We start from the raw sequence: 20,969 nt of genomic DNA, 5'->3' as shown, positions 1-20,969 counted from the left end.
GGGCACCTGGGTGGCTCATTAAGCCTCATTAAGACTCATTAAGTGTCTGCCTTCAGCTCAGGTCATGATCCCAGGGTCCTGGGATCGAGTTCCGCATCAGGCTCCCTGCTCCGTGGGAAGCCTGCTTCTCCCTCCCCCACTCTCCCTGCTTGTGTTCCCTCTCTCGCTGTCTCTCTCTCTGTCAAATAAATAAATAAAATCTTTATCCCTTCGGCCACTCTGTGTCTTTTGATTGGTGATTTTAAACCATTTACATTTAAAGTAAATATTGGTAGGTTGTACTTATTGTCATTTTGTTCATTGTTTTCTGGTTGTTTTTGTGGTTCCTCTCTGTTCCTTTCTCCTTCTCTTTCTCTCTTCCCCTGTGGTTTGATGACTTTCTTTAGTGTTACCTTTAAATTCCTTTCTCATTTTCTTTTATATATTTACTATAATTTTTGCTTTGTGATCACCATTAGGTTCATATATATCTCATATATATCATCTTATGTATATAACATCTTATGTAGGTATCATCTTATGTATTTGTTTTAAAGTTAACAGCAGCTTAAATTTGAACACATTCTAAAACTCGATATATTTACTCCATCACCACCATGTTTTATGTTTTTGATGTCACATTTTACTTTTTTATTTTATGTATCCCTTAACTAATTATTGTAGTTTGAATTTTTACTACGTTTGTCTTTTAACCTTCATAGTGGTTTTTTAAGTGATTAACCCACTACCTTCACTGTATATCTACTTTTTCCAGTGAGATTTTTACTTTCATGTATTCTTGTTATTAATTAGTGCCATTTCTTTTCAGCTTAAAAAAGTCCCTTTAATGGGGAGCCTGGTGGCTCAGTTGGTTAAGTGACTGCCTTCGGCTCAGGTCATGATCCTGGAGTCCCAGGATCAAGTCCCACATTGGGCTCCCTGCTCAGCAGGGAGTCCGCTTCTCCCTCTGACCCTCCCCCTTCTCATGCTCTTTCACTCATTCTCTCTCTCAAATAAATAAATAAAATCTTAAAAAAAAAAAAAAGTCCCTTTAACATTTCTTACAAGGCTGCTTTAATAGTAGTAGGCCTTTAGCTTCTGTGTTCTAGAAAACTCTACCTCTCCTTCAATTCTGAATGATAACCTTGTTAGGTAGACTATTCTTGGTTGGAAGATTTTTTTCCTTTCAGCACTTTGAATATGTCCTGCCACTTTCTTCTGGCCCAGCATAATTTCTGCTGAGAAATCTGTTGATAGCCTTATGGGGTTTCCCTTGTATGTAACAATGGGAAATTGCTTTTCTCTTGCTTCCTTTAAGATTTTCTCTTTAACTTTTGACATTTTAATTATAATGTGTCTTGGTGTGGATCTCTTTGGACTCATCTTATTTTGGAATTTCTGGGTTCTTAAACCTGGATGTCTGTTTCCTTCACCAGGTTAGGAAAATTATCGGCCATTATTTCTTCAAATAAGTCTTCTGCCCCTTTCTCTCTCTCTTCTCCTTCTGGTACCCATATAATGTAAATGCTATTCCACTGGATGTTGTCCCATTGGTCTCTTAAGTTTTCTTCATTTCTTTCTGCTGCTCTGTCGGGGTGAACTCCATTGCTGATCCATTCTTCCGCTTCATTCCTCTACTGTTGAACCCCTCTAGTGTATTTTTCAGTTCAGTTATTGTATTTTTCAGCTCCATGACTACTGTTTGGTACTTTCTCATATTTTCAGACTCTTTGTTAGACTTCACACTGTGTTCGTCCCAAGTTCAGTGAGAAACTTTATGACCATGACTTTGAGTTCTGTACCAGGTAAATTACTTATCTGCATATCACTAAGGCCTTTTCTGAGGTTTTGTCTTGTTCATTCATTAGGAACATACTTCTTTGTTTCCTCAGTTTGTTTGACTGTCTGTGTTTGTTTCTGTGTATTAGGTGAAGCAACTACCTCTCTGTCTTAAGAAGTGGCCTTGTGTAGGTGATGAACATTCTTGTTTGACCTTTTCCTAGCTCTTGATTGTCTCTTGAGCCTTTGTGATTGTCTAACCCACACACTTTATTCTTGATATGTCCCTGTCTTTAAAAGTGTACCAAGAACTGTGAATATTCCAAGGGGAGGAATCTCATTTAGCACTACTTTCAGGCTGATTGAAAAACAGGCCCTCAGGCAGCAGCTTCTAAAGTATGCAAATATATACACCCCTGTGTGGCCACAATCATAATCCCTGCTGGCCTCCAGAACAGGGGCTCCAGAGGTGTCCTGTGGACAAGACTGCAAAAACTGGGGCTCCAGACAAGTATATAACCTCTTCTCTGGGAGGTGTCATCAAACTGTAGTGAGGTCAGGGTGGTGCTCAAGGATAGTGTCTCCCTGCTTACATTCCCTGGGAGTACCTCTTCAGCCTCCAGAAGTGTGGGAAATCGAAAGCCTGTCCCTCAGGCTGAAGCCCCAGGCTAAGTATATAGGCCTGTTTCAGAGGAAGACAGGTTGTGTTTCAGTCTGCTGTCTGTGAACTGCCCTAGGTGTAGCGGCCTGTCAATAACTGTTCTTTGAACTGTTGCCTTTCCAGGACGTTTAGGAACTCCAGCCCCCATGGCTACCTTGACCAGGCAATTAAAGGGTGTTCCCTATGTGGACTGCACATGCCCACTGGACAGCTAGTGCAGGGGGTGGGCATACTCACTGACTTCAGAAAGGCAGCAGGAGAATGTTTTGACAATGTGTGCCCACAAGTTTCAGAAATAGTGGGACAGTGCCTTGTCTGTGAGTGCATGCTGGCTTTTGGCTGGGTGCAAGAGAATATGGTGACCACTCATGCTCACCTGCTCCAGCCAGGGAACAGGAGAGTGCTGCAACCACCCACACTCTCTGGCTTCAGCAAGGCAATGGGATAGGGCCACGTCCATGGAGCTCATAGTCTTAGACAATAAATTGTGATCCCAGAACCCTATCCTGCTGTCCTCCAAATGGCAATGGTTTAATTTTCTTTTATTTAAAAATGTACTAAAGACCAATGGAGAAAAAGAGCAGTTCCCTCCACTATAACTGTGTCTTCCTAGATACTATTTTAGCAAACCGAAAGGGACAAATTGGCTGAAGAAAGAGAAAATTCGAAGTCTTTATCAGACCATGACAAAAACAGAGCTAAATAATTATTTCTAAGAAAATGAAATTACTTTTTATCACCACGTACTGAATGGCTTTCCCGACGGTCCCCTGTAAGTCTATAATAGCACTGAGTCACAGAACACACAACTCCTGACAATAGACTATACAACTGAAAAAATTAATCTCCTGTCAAAATAACACTTTCATAACAATGGACAATTCATGCTTGCTCTCTCCAGACCTTTGCCAAACAGAATACCAGCGCAGGTTAATTATGTGAGCTAGTTGAAAATCGTGTGCATAATGGAAATGCATCCCCCTAAAGAACAGCTAAGAAGAGGTCTCAGCATCAAATCCAAAACAACAGAAAAGAAGTGCGAGAGTAAACATGAGGGCGTAGACACAGACATTCTCATTAGCACATGGCAGCTAACCATTTTTGTTGATGCCTGTAATAAAGTTGTTAAATTCTGTTCTTGGGAAAAAAAAACCAAAAACCACTTTCCACGATTAAAGAATTCTCCCCCATGCTGACTCAAGGGCTTTGCTCCAAAGTATAGCTATGGATCATCCTTACATTGAAGATCTTTGTCACTTCGGGGAGCAAAAATAGTTCATGTCAGGGAGAACGCTGAAGGTTGTTTTCACGTGCGGAGTCTCACATCAGGCAAGGAGTCCCACCAGCTTGTCACAGGGTATGTGGAAGAAGGATCAATTTTGCCAAGTTTTATTTTTCACAGGTCATTGTGCCATGTCTGATACAGGGAACCTGCAGTAGGTTTGGGATTCGAGATCCCTGGGAAAAGTTTCTGAGAAAGACCCGTAGCCCCCACACCCAACAAACAAAACAACAGCTACCCCATGATCAAAGTAGATGTGTTGCACCATCTGTAACGTGTGAACTACTTTAAGTCCACCCCAAAGTTCAGTGAACTTATCATGCAAGGACAGACGCATTTGCAAGAGTTTCTTCTAGCCAATCTATGGTAAGCGGGGGTCCTGGCAGGAACGATATCTCACTCAATTGTGTCTTTTAAGAAGAGCTTCACAAAGGGACTTTTTCAAAAGGCCTGGGCTGGATGTAGTGGAATCCAAGTTCAACGTCAGGGGACTGTTAACAGCTTATTCCTGAGCTGAAGGGTCCAAGGAGAGAATGAAGGCAGAGGGAAGGAGAGAAAGAGATGCCGAACAAAAGTCATGACCTTCATTTAAGATGCAGCACTTTCCTTTGGTCAAGGAGGTAGTTAACCTACAGCACCACCACAAAGAAAGATCCTTTGCCTTCCCCCTCTTTCTGTTCTCCTGGTGTTCCCCTCTGGCTCAAATCCAAACAAAACTAGATGACAAAAGAGCAAGGAGGGTACTGATGAAGTCCTCGTGGGTCCACATTCCAGGGCAAGGCAAGGCACAGACTAAACTGTAGTGAAGGGAGAGAAGTAGATCAGGTGTGGCAGACGGAAGGCACACAGCACAGTGGATTTCTCTGAGAAGCATAAGCGTCCTTCATTTGGAATTTAAGGAAAAGAAAACCAAAATTTTATTAGGGCTATCCTTTTGTAATAAACTGGGCTAACATACAGGATTGGATGGTCAAAGCAGATGAACTCAAATCAGAGATCGTATGCAGTATCAGGCTTCCTTAATAATTTCAAGGAGCCAGGCAGTCAAGAGGCTCAGACAAAGCAGAGGTGCCCAGGACGTCAGGGGTGGTCACCCTGGTACTGTCTTCCTGCACTGGACATGCTTCTCTGGCCCAGAATAGCAGCTGAGGTCTCCAAGTGAGAGCCGTAGGGCTCCTTACACAGTAGGAACATTTACACTGTAAGACATTTCCCTTTTACGCCCCAAAAGTTGGATAATCTATGTGCTCCTCTCTCGGGAGACCTGCCTCACAGATCCTGGGTTACAGGTCTGAGTAGAATTCATACTAAATGCAACTCAGCTTAGTTCCTTTGAGGAAGATGACAAGTGTAAGCACAGCCCCGCCCCACAGGCACACCCTTCATCCAGCACTGTCAGACTCCGCTCTCCCAGGTAAGTCAAGGCAGTACCACTCCCATCAGACTCTTAGGCCACCAGGGGCTCTTCCATGTGTGAAGCCTGGAGCTTTTAGATCTCCCTTCCTAGTATGAAGAAGATGGTACAGGGATCTCTCTAAAATACAGGATTGGAAGTTGGTGGGGGCGGGGGAGGGGAGTGGAAGGTGAGCCACAGCTAGAACTAGGAGTAAATCTGCTACCCTTCCAGAATTATAAGCAATTCAGTACAAGTGTACATTTTTCTAGGATAGCATCAAGAATGCCTCCAGGCTCCTCAAAAAGACCAAAGGCCTATAAACGTCTAGCCAGTAAAACTACACAGAGTTTTCAGTGAATGGGGATCCGAGGACAGATAAATTGAGTCCCTACTACCAAGGTCTGACCCTGGTCTGCACTGTCCACCCCTCGTCCACCCTCCTCACCAGAGAAAGCTTCTCAGAGCCCAAGGTGAAACCTGAGCATGAACACAGTCTCATTTTCCAAAAGGTTTCAAAGTAAAATATTTCAAATGCAAAACACTTCTTTTAAAAATTAAATTAAATGTAAAAAGTAGCACTTACCTTTTTAGTTTGCTAGATAAAGTCTGAAAGCCGTCTTGCAGTCTTTTGCATGTTTCTGTCAGCTGGAGCGACTTCTCAAACAGGTATGTGCTGTTCCATGAAAGAGATTTTTAAAAAGATTGATTTAAAATGAGAGGTATAAGATAACATTAACAACATTCAGATTTAATTGATAAAGCGTGCCCAAATGAAGTCTGATTTTCATTCCATTATTGGATTTCTCCATGGACAAGGAAATTGATATTTTCACCTCTGACAGGTCTAAATTTAAAAAAAAAAAAAGTTTGCACTGTAAAGTCAAACAGGAAAGAACTCTCGAAGGAAGACTTCATATTTTCAGGTTTTCATATTTTGTTAGTATTTACAATGAACACATCACTGAACAGCTGTAATCATTCCATACGTAAGCGCTTCATTTTTAAGAGATGCTGTCTCTGGCAGGAAGCATGCAGACACAAGAGATCAATATGTCTCTCCAAAAAGAAAGCAAGGTAAGTCTGGCCCTTGATTATTATAACAGCTATGATATAAGAGCTTGTTGCTGTTGTTTCATGAACTTGGAAAACTGGAGTTGGAAAGAAACCAAATTAAAAAGCAAGTTAAGGAAATGGATCATGGAGTCGGGCAGCCTCCTAAGCCTCGAAGACACACATGGGCTTCTTCATCTCACTCCAGACATCAGCTTCCACATCTCCAGTGTGACCTCATACTGTATTGTCGTGATATATACATGATAGAGAAAACAATGTGAAGCACCTGGCCCCTTGGCTGACCCCATAAATACTCAAAACAATATCCACTGTCACTTTCCTTAGACTCCAAAAATATGCACATAATCTTGACTTAACGCTAAATGCATTTATTTAATCATCCTGAAGGTATTTGCTGAGAACCTAGTATGGGCTGGGGGTCAGGCCCAGGATGCTTAGGTAGATAAAACAGACATGGGGTCCTTTCCCTGGTGAAGCGTGCAGTCTGGTGGGGGAGAAAGCTATTCCTCAAACAAAGAACCACGCAAATGAATACAGAATGATGAACTGTGATTGGGATCATTGAAACAGCAGTGGGCGCCACAGTGGAGTGTGTAACAGGGAGACCTCTGCATCCTGAGGGGGCCTCTGAGCCAGTGCTGAGCAGGTCGGAGACCGCAAGGATAATCTGGGGGAGCTAGGTGAACTCTGGGAATTGGGGGAAGGTCCCAGGCAGAGGAAAAAGCAGGTGCAAAGGCCCCAGAAGGGGAGCAGCCCAGAGTGTCTGAGGAACTGAAAGAAGGAGTAGCAAGTAGGGGCCTGAGCACACAGGCCTGCTAAAGCATGTCGAGAATCCATCCTAATAACAAGGGGAAGCAGGAGAGTCATGTGACTTTTATGTACATTTTAAGAGCTTTGCTTTGCTGAGAAATGAAATGAAGGGAGGCAGGGCTGCTGAAAAGGTGGGCCGGTTCGGAGAGAGAGGAAGGCTGTGTGTTTTCCTAACCAGGTGATAATGGAACATGATGTGACGACACCACCCCGTCGGCAGGTGCTTTACAGAACAGGGTCTGCACCCTCTTCGGGAGACGCCCCCTGCACAGCTGGCTGGCTTTCCTGGGCAGCTGTGCTCCCTGCAATTTAGGGATCCAGACAGCTTCGGTCTCATGGCACCTTCATTCCGACAACCTGCTTCCGTACCTGCCTGGTAGGAGAAGGAAGCGCGGGAAAGCGCGACCCTCTATCTGCATGTGTCAGCCCGGCCAGAACCAGGCACAGGCCCAACCCGATTGCAAAGTGGGAGTCAGAAGCTGACAGACAGTGAGATGTGTTCTGCAGGTAAGACTCACAGGACTTCATAATAAATTGGGTACAGGAAGCGAGGGAGCAAGAGGTGTGAAGGTAAAGATAGACACAAGACAGCTTCGTAATTAGTTCTCCGATATTTCTCAGAAACGCTTTCTGAAAACACTGTCCACGGAGCACCTACAGGCTCACAAAAATCCCTCTTTATCCTGATCGGATTGTTCTCCTCCCTCCCCACCATCTCCTTCCTCCTTCTCCCTCCTCTGCCTTCAGGCCTGACCTTCTGTGTATTCTGAATATATTATTGCACCTTCCAAGGATTTGTTTATTTCTAATTTGCTGTGTATTTTATTCAGGCAGCACCGTTAATAAAGTGAATTACCAAGCCAACAGTGCTTTGAATTATGATGGCTTTGCAATACTGAATTGTGCAACTGGGGCAAGCAGGCACCAATAGGATTTAGTACCCCACAACTTTCCTGAAATTGAAGAGTATCTTTGTTAATAAAAAGTCAGAACCATTTTGCCCAACTGAAATCACAGAAGAGACACAGAAAGCAAACGAGAGTATCTGGTGTAAAGTGAAGATGAGAGCCTGAAGTCATGGGGAAAAACAGGGTCTGAGGTTTCAGCAGGGCCAACCTTTAGAGTTTCCTTTTTAAAAATCTTTACTTGATAAAGTAGTTATAGGGATGCTATAGATTGAATGTTTATGCACCCATAGAAGTCGTATGTTGAAATTCTGACCTCCAAGGTGATGGCATGAGAAGGTGGGATGCTTGGGAGGTAATGAAGACATGACCAGGGGGAGGGGGGGAGGGAGGTTCATGAATGAAATTAGTGCCTTATAAAATCGGCCTGAGAGTCCCCATCCCCTTCTGCTGTGTGAGGTTACAGCAAGAGAGGGCCTTCTCTGAGGAAGTGGGCCCATACCAGATCTGAAGGTACCATGATCTTGGACTCCCAGCCTCCAGAACAGAGAAATGCACTTTTGGTTGTTTATAAACCACTTGATCTATGGTATTCTGTTCCAGCAGGCTGAACGGACTAAGACAAGGGGATACACAGGATGTGTACAAAAACACTTAGCACACAGAAGTCACCAAACCCATGTTAGGTTTTTATTCTCCTGATGCGTCATAGTATTCCTTCCTCAAACCAGTCATGGTCATTAACACAGGGGTCAAAAACTTGTCCCACCCCTAGAAGCTACTTCACCGTGAAAGGGACAGAAAGAGAAGCCCCTTGGCTTCTCTTTGCTTTCTGTTTCTCTCCCGTCTCCTTTCATTCCGAGTCTTCATACTTTTCTTCCTTTTTTCTAATGTCCTTAAAACCTGCCAAGGAAAATAGTAAGATACTCACACGCAGAATCCGTAAACTTCAGACGTTTTTCTACATTAGGCATCTGATCAATATAGACCCTTTCACTGCCCTCCAGAGAAGTCTCTCCATTCATGCTGTTTTCAACTATGCTTGTTATTCAAAGTGACAAAAGTACATCTTAACAATGTAATTGCTATGTTTTTTTAATAAGTCTTTTTCTTTTTACATTATTTATTTATTTGTGAGAGAGAGAGAGAGCACAAGCAGGGGGAGTGGCAGACAGAGGCAGAGGGAGAAGCAGGCTCCCCACTGAGCAGGGAGCCCGATGCAGGACTTGATCCACCCTGGGATCATGACCTGAGCCGAAGGCAGACGCTTAACTGACTGAGCCACCCAGGCGCCCCTGTAACAGGCATGTTTTATTTTTTTTTTTTTTAAGATTTTATTTATTTATTTGAGAGAGAGAGACTGAGAGAGAGAGCACATGAGAGGAGGGAGGGTCAGGAGGGTCAGAGGGAGAAGCAGACTCCCTGCCAAGCAGGGAGCCCGATGCGGGACTCGATCCAGGGACTCCAGGATCATGACCTGAGCCGAAGGCAGTCGCTTAACCAACTGAGCCACCCAGGCGCCCCAACAGCCATGTTTTAAAATGCTTGAATACCTGAGACTCTGAGAGACACCAGGAGTCCTGGGAGACACAGAGAGCATTAGGCCTTGGGGGGAGAAGGTGAGATGGCTTGGTTAGGTTAGCTTGTCAGACCTCTCTGCTGTGCAAGTAAGTGAGAATTAGATGTTGCTTGGATCGGAGCGCTCTTAGAGGACCACGAAGGAGTTACTTGCTCTTGGAAGAGAAAAAGAAGAAACCCTGTCAGTTCTGATTTGAGAGAAGACATGATCCATGGACAGATCCTATTTGAGAATCTGGCACCCACCGCCAATGAAGATGTTCGAGTCCTCCCTAACTTCTGATTTGGGGACATCTCCCAGACAGGTCAAAAGAGAGAAAGTAGGAAATAATGAAGGTGCAAGTAGGAATTCTAAAGACCCAGAGTTAGAGGCAAGCTGGTGGAACAAGAGATTGCCACCAGGCAAGCGTGGGCTGATTTGTAACCCAGAAAGGATTCTTGGGGATCGGTTGCAATGGCTCATCAGAAAGGACCAGGGGGCAGGGAGAACTTGAAATGGTAAAAGCAGCTACAGAGGTGTCTCACGGTCAGATGGAAGTCCACGATATCAATGGGGACCCCCCTAAAACTAACTCAAGTTGGTGGTCTGAACAGTTGGGTCTATGGAGAGAAAAAGCACAGGACTCAGAAGGGCTGCCAGATATGCTCTAATAACCAAATATTGCAGGACCAGACTTTCTTGGGCTTAAAATAAGAATTCTGTTTCTGTCAACTGAGACTTTTTTTTTTTTTAATGTTTTATTTATTTATTCATGAGAGTCAGAGAGAGAGAGGCAGAGGCAGAGGGAGAAGCAGGCTCCCCGCCGAGCAGGGAGCCCGATGCGGGACTCGATCCCAGGACCCTAGGATCATGACCTGAGCCGAAGGCAGACGCTTAACCCATCTGAGCCACCCAGGCGCCCCAACTGAGACTTTCTTTTTAATTTTCATTTCAATTTTCTAGTGAAGGCCCTTCTGAAATACTTTTACCAGAATTAGGTAAAGAAAAGGATCGGGTGACATACGATCAACCAAGCTACACAACTGAGGATGCCCTCAAGACGAGTCATGGAAGAGACAGTGGCCATCCTCTTGGAGATGCACAAGACCTTGGACCAACATAGAACTTGAAGCGTCCCAGACCAGAATGCAGAGATGGCTCTAACTACCCAGCGGATGCCTCTTTAATCACCCCATTATAAGAGCACGACCTCTGCTCATGGGTCGCTGTTTAAGACTGCCCACCTGCTCATGTGTGACGTTCATGGCATCTTCAGAGTGCTCCCAATTCCCTGCTCCCTTTGCAAAGCTGCAGTAATGGAGAAAGACAGCTCCCGGCACCATACATTGCTATACCTGACCCCTGGGGACCACACAGGCAGGTGGTTGGTGCCTGGATACATTCATGGTGCCCAATTTGCTTGGTCTTTGGTCCACCTTGATGATTCCATTACATGTCGCCAGCTAACCTCCCCCTCCTGTTTTCCTCAGTGACTACCTACCCATTCACCGGTATCTGCCCTCCAAACTTCTCACGTAATCATGTGTCCTATCTCAGAGGAAAACAACGCTGCCAGGTGTGAACTGATCTTTCGGGATCAGCCATCCTTACTTTCCATCTCAGAGGAAAAAAGTCTCTCTGCCCAACGAAAGGATAATGTACCTGCCATCCTATCCATGCCCATCTCTTTTGAGATCTGGGCCCATCCCTTCATTTTGTTCCCTTGCCCTCCCACCGTCCCCTCCTCCTCCTCATGCTCAATTCTCTCCCAACTCAAAGTCAAAACCAAACAAAGCTCATTCTGCTATTCTCCTTTACCTACTGCCTTGTCTCTCAGATGGCACCCTGCTACTGTCACTTCTCTTTTTCTACAAATCCACTCAACCATTCTTGGAAAGCGTCACCAAAGCTGGGGGGTGCTTTAGTCCTCCTACTTTACCTCCCAGTAGCTGAACTGCAGACCCCCCACTCTGCACCTGGTCCCCACGACAGTCCTCTCTCCCTGGTCTTCTATCCTGCTCCCCAGGGGTCTTCTTGTTTTGCCTGTTAATTTTATGCACCTGGCTGGTGTTCGGCGACAGCGTTCCCCAGGACTTCCTCCAGATCTCTTGTCTTCTCAGCCTGCCTGTTTTCTCAAAACATCTCCACCAACCTCCCTTCCTTTCCGCTCCATGCTCACTGCCCCCTGGGGGGTGGGTGCACATGTACATTTGATCCTGTCATTTCCCTGTGCAAAGCCCTTCCATGACCCCCACCACGCTCAGGACACGCTCCCCCCTCCTTGGCTGGACATACAGAGCCCTATAGGACCCGGCCCCTAAGATTCCACTCTCATCTTTCACTGACAGTTTGCTAACTGCTCAGTGGTACAAATTCCTCTTTCTCCATTCCTTGCAAATCTTGTATTATGGATTCTGACTGCTTTTATTATTTAATTATAGAATTTATTTGTTTGGTGCTGGCAAGCAAGGCTTCAGGCACATTTTCATCACTTCACTGTGTCGGGGGAAAAAATCTTTAATAAGATTTGGGGGAAAACATACACAAAAACAAGCATTTCTGCTATCATTATCTGTGTGGCTGATCTGCTTTTTAGAAATGCTGTCTTTTTAAGTCAGTCTTGAGTTGAAAGCGATCACTTTACAAAGCCACCTGGCAAAATTTTGCAGAACAGCTAGAAGCTTGAGGACTACACAGCTCCTGCAAAAGGATAAAAATTAAGCCTCTGATGGTGCAAAGAATATCTCTTTAAAAAAAAAACAAGTGATTCAATCCCTACAAGAGAATGTCACCAGTACTTAGTGGGCATCCACAAGGGCCTCTAAAACAGACTTTACGTCACCTTCTAAGCTTGACTTGTAATTCATGCCATCACGCAATCGGTCCCCTGGAGAAAAGTAATCTGACTACAGGTGACTGAGGACTTTCTAGAACATCCAAATTCTATTTACGGTGGCCATAAAGGGGACAAAACTGCAGTGTGAATCTAAATGAAAAGCTTAAAACCTAATCAATTGTAGTCTCCCTGAAGAAACAATGTTTTAACAGATGGAGAATGCAGCCTAATAATGGAAAACCCAAGACTAAGGTTTCTTCCATTGACTTTTTATGCTTCTTCCCCACTCCTGGAAAGAGGAGCCGAATGAGTCAACAGGACCTCCTGACCACCTGCAGAAACCCCCCTGCAGAGAGGGGTTAAGAGGTGATAGTGACCACCTGGGCTCTGACTTGTTGAAGTCATCAAGCAAAATTCTCCTTACAATGTACCCCCCTCCCCCCGACCCCACAGTTTCCCTGAAGGACAAAGGCAAGTACCCAACCCACTGTAGAGTTTGATTGTTCTCTGAGTTTGGTTAACCCAAGTCTGCCTTTGAAACACCAATCATACACAGGAACTGACAAAACCAGGTCTTGGTGCCTACAGAGATGAGGGGCAGGCCCTGGCCTGCCTGTCCATTCAGTCGTTTGCCATGGGATCAATGGAGCCCAAAGCTTGTGCCACTGAGGATGGTGGCTACTGGAGAAAGGACAGTGAACAGGACAGTGTCCCTGCCGCCTTTGAGCAAGGAATCCCATGAGGACAGACAGGTTAAGCGCACGCTTGCCAGACCAACTTTGCAGAACAAATGCTGGCTATTTTCTATAATCATATTAATTTCAAGGAACCGTCAATCTGTGTTTTGGTGGATGTCATTTAATTCAAAGTAACAACAAGTGCTTTTCAAACGACCACACAGACCTTCACTCTTTTATCCATGAACACGGCATCCAACTGAGATTGCAGAAATTTCTGCAAACAAACCCTGCTGACTTGCTTTTACCGTAATGCTTGCCTGTCTTTGGTTACCCTTGGCAAAGATTAATTAGGTAGCTCTCTACACTACTAAATCAGGAACCATAATGTATTCTGGCCCCCTACCCAGCTGAAAGATAGTTTGCAAAAACATGCAATCATAAATCTCATACAGATAGAACATGAACACGTGTTAAAGATTTTATTCATAATGAGAAAATCAGTTCAAAGAAGAATCCACAGTACAGACACATTTATAGATCAGGAATACTGAGATGAATGCACTACTGGGGGCCAAACAGGTGGAGAGGGGCGGGGAAGTCAATTGGACCTCTATCAGGTAGGACATAACTTGCGTATTTATAGACAAGACTGATTTTGTATTGCTGAGTTAACTACAACTTACAGAGTTGTAAAATTGCTCCCAAGGGATCGGAATCAGATAACTCGGAGGTGTGTGATCTGAACAAGGCAAACTTATCCAATGAAGCACAAAATTTTCCCTAGAGCATTAACAGTATCGCTGCCCATCACTATAATGTTGAAGGAAAGATCCATAGGAATGAACCTAATAGACTCCTGCTTCTGCTAAATTTTCAGCCCTTCTACTCCCACCGCTTGCTCCAAGGGGAAGAGGTGGGCCAGGCTCAGGTGTGAGGCCTTTGGGACAGACAGGGAAACATGGACTCACCTGCAAAGGTTGAAGTGATTTAGCAAAAGGACAAGTGTGATATGCAGATTAATTAAAACTTCAAATCCAAAAAAAAAAAAAAAAACTTCAAATCCAGATGAACAACAGGAGGGAACAAAACAGAGATGAGAGAAAATAGCACAATGGGAACAAATGGGCAAAGACAAGTGACAAGCGCTGGAGCATCCATGTCTCATCTCGCTGTCCTCTAGTGGGCGATCCTTGGGGATTTGAGAGAAACTCAAACATGCAGGGTTGGGGTGGACTTTGTCCACAGTGAAGTGTTTCTAAGTATTTTTTTAACCCACGTCCAACAATATTTTCTTGCTCAATATGGCCAAAATTGTTTTGACTTTTCTTGAATGTGCTTTGAGTTTGAAATTCTTGGAGAAACCCAGTATACTTTTAATACTAATATCCATATTCCTTGAGGCAAAAATTCTGAACTGTCCTCCTGGTTAAGCATGAAGATCGTAAAAGCAGCATCTACTGCATGGTCACTAGGTGCCAGGTGCTATTTGAAACACTTTATACATGTGTCACCTCATTTATCCCTTGCAATGAATATACAAAGTAGGCCCTGTGTCCATTTTACAGATGAGGAAAACAGAGCCCAGGAAGATTGAAGAATAGACCTAAAATCTTTCTGCTAGTTAGAACTGGAGTGGGTTCGCTATGGTTTGAGTCCAGATGCTATGGTTCTGTGTTCTTAACCACTATACTATTCTACCTCCACTAATAGGAGGGAAAATCTGTCCTTCAATGGAAAGCTACTCACTGTCTATGGCAACAGCTGTCCCGACCTCCAGGTGACCTGATTCTGAATCTACGGGGGCTGACAAAGACCCTCTCCTTGACCAAACTCTAGTCAGGCTCCTCTGAGCTTTTTCAACTAGACCCCATCCTTGGGCATGTCCTTAGGAATTCAATTTTAGCAAGAATTCTGCTAGGTCAGTTCAGCAAGAAACCTTCATCCTCCACATGTGATCATCCTGAATATCTGACCAAATTCCTCATCCCTCACTGTCCTGCAGGTGGTATCTGACCACCCTGGCCTGCCTTCAGTGAGAATCCTGCCAGGCCGGTTCAGCCAGAATGCCCCCTTACCCTGATGCCTCCTCTTAGTAATTTTCCATCCACTAACCCCCTGCCCTCTCATGCTCCTTGGCTATAAATTCCCCCATTTCCTTGTGGTCCTCAGAGTTGAGCCCAATCTCTCTCCCCTACTTAAACACTCCACTGCAGTGGTCCCCATACCTATCTCAATTGAACTGAATACAATCTGTCTTCCCATAAGTTTTTCTCTAACAGAGCTATTTTGCAATTCTATAAATCGTAGCTAGCTGACAGCAACGCAAAATAATTCTTGTCGATAGGCGTACAAATGAATTATGTCCAATGGAGAGACAACTCTCCCCCACAGTGGGAAAATTAGGTTTGCCTCCATTTGCACATTCATCTCAATATTCCTGATCTAGAAGTGTGTTTGTTCCTTTGAACTGGTTGTTAACACCTTACCATTTTCTTTACGGGTGAGATAAACAAAATATTTCAAAAATGTTCATTTTCATATCTGTATGAGAGGCATGCTTTTACCTTTTTAATAAAACTATCTTATTTTTTTTTTAAACTATCTTTCAGCACTCTGAATGAGAGTGCTGAAAACATTTCCGAACTGAATAAACAGATTACCCTGATCAAGAAGATAAACACTATTGGCAAGCTAACCATAGTTCGGATCTGCTGCACACTAGATGCTTAGTTCCAAGAAAGTTATTTAACGCCTCTGTGCTTTCAGCTTTGTGTGCAAAATGGGGTTAATACTACCTCTTTGACAGATTTGATGCCGTTTGTAAGAGATAATGCATGGACACACTCAGCACAGTGGCTGGAACAGAAAGCTCACTTAAGAAGGGCTCAGCATGGGCGCCTGGGTGGCTCAGTTGGTTAAGCGACTGCCTTCGGCTCAGGTCATGGTCCCGGAGTCCTGGGATCGAGTCCCACATCAGGCTCCCGGCTCAGTGGGGAGCCTGCTTCTCCCTCTGACCCTCTCCCCTCTCATGCTGTTTCTCTCTCTCTCTCTCTCTCTCAAATAAATAAATAAATAAAATCTTTTTTTTTAAAAAAAGAAGGGCTCAGCAGGAGTCCTCAAGGTGCTGGTCACTATGGAGGGTGCCTCTCGAAGCAATGCTTCTCAAATTACAATGTGCTTCTGAATCACCTATGAGATTTATTAAGATGCAGATTCTGGGTCAGGAGGTCTGGGATCGGGCCTAATAGTCTGCATTTCCAACAAGCTCCCAGGTGATGCCAATCCTACCGGACTGAGCATCACGCTTTGAGTGAAGTCTTAAAAGAACTTGATCACTGGTCAACCTGATCATCAATCATCTACCCTGATAGCTTTTCATAATAGCCTAGAGTAAGACTTTCAAGAAATGTAGGACTGTCTTACAGCCAGAAGCATTAGTGGGAAAAACAGTGAAACAATTAGAAAAATTACCAGAGTAAAATGAGTTAAGTGACCATGTCATTATCAAGAGTTTGTTGCTGTTTTTAGATTTTCAGATGAAAAGCTCAACACAGGAAATAATATAAGAGGAGACTTATGGTATTGAGAACATTTAACATAATTGCTTTCCTGAGTCAAGATGTAGGGCTCATCTTCCCGGGAGCTCTGCTATAGAGAACACACAACTAGCCTCCAGGGTCACTAAAACCTCTACTCAGCCTCACCAGCCTATCAAACACAACCCTCCAATGGGGATTGTTCCAGCAAACTGGATGGTAATTGAAGGATATGGCCTTTTCTCAGAAAGGACATGAGTTGGAAATGTCTCTAAAATGTCAGTTAAAATCCATGTTTAAGTGTCCCTATTAGCTATGCAATCCCTATCAAAGTTCTTCATCCCAACTCCCCCAAAAAGAAGAAAAAAAAAAGAAATTTCTCTGTCAGTTAAGTATTTCCTCAATAAAACATAGAGAAGTGAATTCTGAGATAAAAATTTAAATGAGAAAATAACTTTTATCTGTATTCCATGCTGAGCCTATAGTGGAGTCTGAGGTAGCCCTATAGCCACTGGATAACATTTAAGAATTTTTCGAGACAGAGAGACAGTGCTCCCTTGCAAGCAGAGGTGGAGGGTGGGGTATAAGGGGAGGGGCAAGGGGGAGAGAGAGAATCTTAAGCAGGCTCCATGCCCAGCAGCAGAGCCCAACTCAGGGCTCCATCCCACGACCCTGAGATGATGAGCTGAGCCAAAATCAAGAGTCTTAACGTTTAACTGACTGAGCCACCCAGGTACCCCGGGATAACACTTAAGAATTTAAAACTATGTAAATATTTGAACCATAGCTACAATTTTAAAATAAGCTTAGTCATCAAAGAGTGAAAATAAAAATAGTCTTATAACCTGGAAGTCCACAGTGCATTTTTATATAATCATATTTCATACTCATTTTCAGGAAAACATTAGGGTCAAACACTGGGAAGACGATTTCATGCAATCTTCTTTCAAAAACAAAACGAACAAAGTTAAACAGGGTGGTGCAATAATTTCTGATCATCAGAGCAAGGAAAAGTCAAAGCAATGCAAACTGCTGCCAAGACTGGGAGCCAGTGTGGAAAAGCTGCCTAATCAATGTGGAAGCTCCAGGGAAATTATATGCTATTAAAACATAAACAATCCAGGAGCTAGGCATTGAACACATTTGAGCAGTGAGCAAAATCCTAATTTACTGGCTTACCATTCCTAATTAGTGGATGGTGATCTATCCTGTAAAGGCTACTTGCGTTTACTTGTGGAATTAAAGGTTAGCGTCTCCAGAACAAAAATCAGGGCAAAAAATCGTTCACGAATCATGTCTGAACATTTGGGGGGCACCTTAAGTATGAAATAAAATGATATGTCATAATAAAGTAAAAGTAGCCAGTGGAACATTTCCTCTCACTGTGGCAATTTTATAAATGTGAAATGAGGCAAGCTCTTCACAGAATGATGATGATTTTCAAAATTTTGAGACTACTTCATTCAATTTAATAGGAAGTATCCCAGAAGCTCCCTATCTGTGAAGCTTTTTTTTCTATGACTCATGTTTTGTAAGACAGTGATGAAAAACAATTTGTTCAAAAAGCAACTTCTAGAATTTGCCCTTGTTTCGCTGTTAAACATTTCTACACCTGCCTTGACATGACTGTGTCTTCCTCATCTCTTAGGGGCCCCTTTAATAAATCTGAACAAGTGAGCAAATGGATAAATGATAACCAAACCTAAGCTACTGCAAGACTGTAACTCACTGAGCAGGGGGAAAAAAAGATTTTGGAGTCATTCAGCCTGAAAAGTCAGAGAAAATGCTAGGAAAAAAAATTAACAGGAAGAATTAGAACAAAAAGGGTATTCTGATTAACCCACAGCTGATTATAAGATTTAATTACCCAGGGGATGCCTGGGTGGCTCAGTCAGTTGGGCCTCTGCCTTCGGGTCAGGTCATGATCCCAGGGTCCTGGGATGGAGTCCCACTTTGGGCTCCTTGGTCAGCGGGGAGTCTGCTTCTCCCTCTCCCTCTGCCCGCAGTTCCCCCTGCTTGTGCTCTCTCTCTCTCTCTCACGAAAAATAATAAAACCTCCTTGTGTTCCTGCTCTCGCTATGTCTCTCTCTGTCAAAAAAATAAATAAAATCTTTAAAAAAAAAAAAGATTTAATTACCCAGAAGAACCCACTCCCTGTTCATTTTATTTGATATTTTACTGTACTTAAAATGATGTTGTCCAAACATCCTTATTCATATTGAATGAAAGTGTAAGAGAATTGGCTAACTGAATTGACTGAACTTAGGTAAACCGTAATTAGGAAGCATGAGGAGAGTATCCTCAGAGACCTATCCATCTCAAAATGGAGCGATATAATTACAGATGAAATTCAACAAGGAAACCGCACAACATAATAATCCTTGAAAAGATGAAACACAATTACTAGAATGTGGTGTTGGGTTCTGAGCAGCACAATCACATCTCATTTCAAGCCAACTCCAGAGCAATAACCCTACTCAACACAACTCAACTCCCGATTACATTAAAGGCTATTAATCTCCCAACTGCCAGTCACAATTTCCTATCTGATCAAATGTCCTGCTGTTATTTCACTTAAAATTTGGAATAATCTGACTCTAGTTCAATCAGAGCTCCTGTGTCTGGTTATGGATTTTATTTTTTTTTGGTTTGGATGTTTGCTTTTCACTTTGCTCCGTCGTGTTGGAACTTGGCAAAACCCCACATGATCTGTCTCCTTTTGGGACAAGACCTCTTTTCCTTGATGGCTCAGGTTCTCCTTGTAAGTGCCTTTCCTCTGGAGGATATCCCTTCTTGCTCTTTAGCTAATTCCTAGTCTCATTTCCTGCTCATCTGAGAAACTAGTCTCTGGGAGTGGGATCATACACAGTAATGAGTTCTAATGAGTTTTTAATGTATTGCACTTCACAGGAACATATTTGCATTAAAAAATAGGCTTTTAAGGATGTTTTTCTGTCCTCCTGTATAGCCCCATTTGCAAAGAAAGCTCCCCTCTGGTCTAGGCTGAGTACTGCAATCACTTTGAGCCTCCGAGGGTGCTCCTGCCCTCAGGCCTTCGCAGCGCCTGCCTACCTCTACCCAAGTCTCAACTTCCTGCCCTGCTCCCATTGGATAGATTTGCCTTTTCCGGTTTTCACCTTGGGGATCTCTCTCCGCCATGGGCAGCAATCACTGTGACCACCCTCACATCACTGACATCTGGCTCCCGCTGCCCTGGACAACACCTGCCCTCACCCTACCCCCAGCTCTGGCCTCCCAGAGCCTCACCCCAACCCACCAACCCAACACTGACTGGCCAAACCAGCCTCAGCTCCTCTTGACTGAGGCTCAGAGAAATTAGTAATCCAATCAAAGGCCCTAAAGTAGGGATTCAGACTCCGAAACAGCCCCAAACGATGGACAAATGTTGGGCAGAGAGGAGCTCAAGCCATACCATGGGAGCCCCCATACCTACATTAAGTGTCAAGCAACAGGCCTGACAGGGTCATGACCCTGAGCGGAGACCAATTTGCTATGAATCCCTCCCGTGAGCCTAGGGGATCGATCCATCCACAGCTCCATCAAATGGCTGCATCAGTCTGAAAATGCATGTTCCTGAGACACAGGCCTTTTAGGTACTTTGTCTACAAGAACTTTACAGGAATGGGTCTGTAATCAATGTAAGTGCATATTAATATAAGAGAATCAAGGAGAAGTTGAGATAAAGGTACACATAGTGCTAGCATTTCGTTATCTAACACGCCTCTTTTTTCAGTTCTACCAAAAATGGAATCTATCTATTCTATTCATTGAATGCATTTTTTAAATTCAGAAATACAATATTCAGAATGATTTCTTTTATTATAGCTGTGGGTTTTTCCTTAGGCAATGAATGATTCCATCTAATTTAACTGCTTATTATCTTTCTTTTCTCAACCCTTATATTTCTTTCCCAGTAATAACATATATTTTCTCAACTTTTAAAATCTCTTTATTAGACACAATTGAATGTAATTTGGGATTTACAAGTCTTATCACACTCTGATCCTGCCTGAGCAATTCTGAACACAAAAAGTACAGACTGCATATAATTTCTTCAGAGTTCCTGTAACATTCTGCTTGAGATTCGTGAAATAAAAATTATGGTTCTTTGACATCTTTTCCATCTAGTCATTGCTGGAATCTGGAAAACACCAGAAGCCTTACTTGTCCAATGTCCCACTCTGAAACTTCTCACTTACGGGGTTGTTTGGAACGGAAGTAATGACCATTTTCCCAAGGGGGTTGGCCAAACAGCTAAAACTAAGCAAAACCAGTCCTTTTTGATGCAATTATCCAGCCATTCATAAATCTATTTTATGTGCTATCATCTACATATTACGATTTTGTTCCTGGGTGTGACAGCTATGGTAGAATGCCTTAAGGAAATCAAAAGATATTATATCTTACTGCATTACTTTAGTTTACTGGGCTGATACTCAACTTAAAGTTTAC

At 43.5% G+C, this 20,969-nt stretch overlaps 1 protein-coding gene across 3 annotated transcripts in view; it reads right to left on the bottom strand.

Annotated features, from left to right (window-relative positions):
• ST8SIA6 (ST8 alpha-N-acetyl-neuraminide alpha-2,8-sialyltransferase 6) overlaps positions 1–20,969 on the bottom strand; it is a 171,709-nt gene that overhangs the window by 68,162 nt on the left and 82,578 nt on the right. For 2 of the 3 annotated variants that reach the window (XM_064592007.1, XM_045870192.3), the window contains exon 3: positions 5,681–5,770. In XM_064592007.1, coding sequence (XP_064448077.1) covers positions 5,681–5,770 — 90 coding nt within the window. Of the gene's footprint in view, positions 1–5,680; positions 5,771–8,673; positions 8,790–20,969 lie in introns of all 3 variants that reach the window. The other variant, XM_064592006.1, reaches the window with a different exon arrangement.

The sequence above is a fragment of the Mirounga angustirostris genome, unplaced genomic scaffold (assembly GCF_029215605.1).
Source record: "Mirounga angustirostris isolate CCGP_5_RB_7025 unplaced genomic scaffold, mMirAng1.0.hap1 SCAF_5, whole genome shotgun sequence".
NCBI classification, from domain to species: Eukaryota; Metazoa; Chordata; class Mammalia; order Carnivora; family Phocidae; genus Mirounga; species Mirounga angustirostris.
Note: the sequence above shows the minus strand (reverse complement) of the source record. Positions and strands in the feature narration are given on the sequence as shown.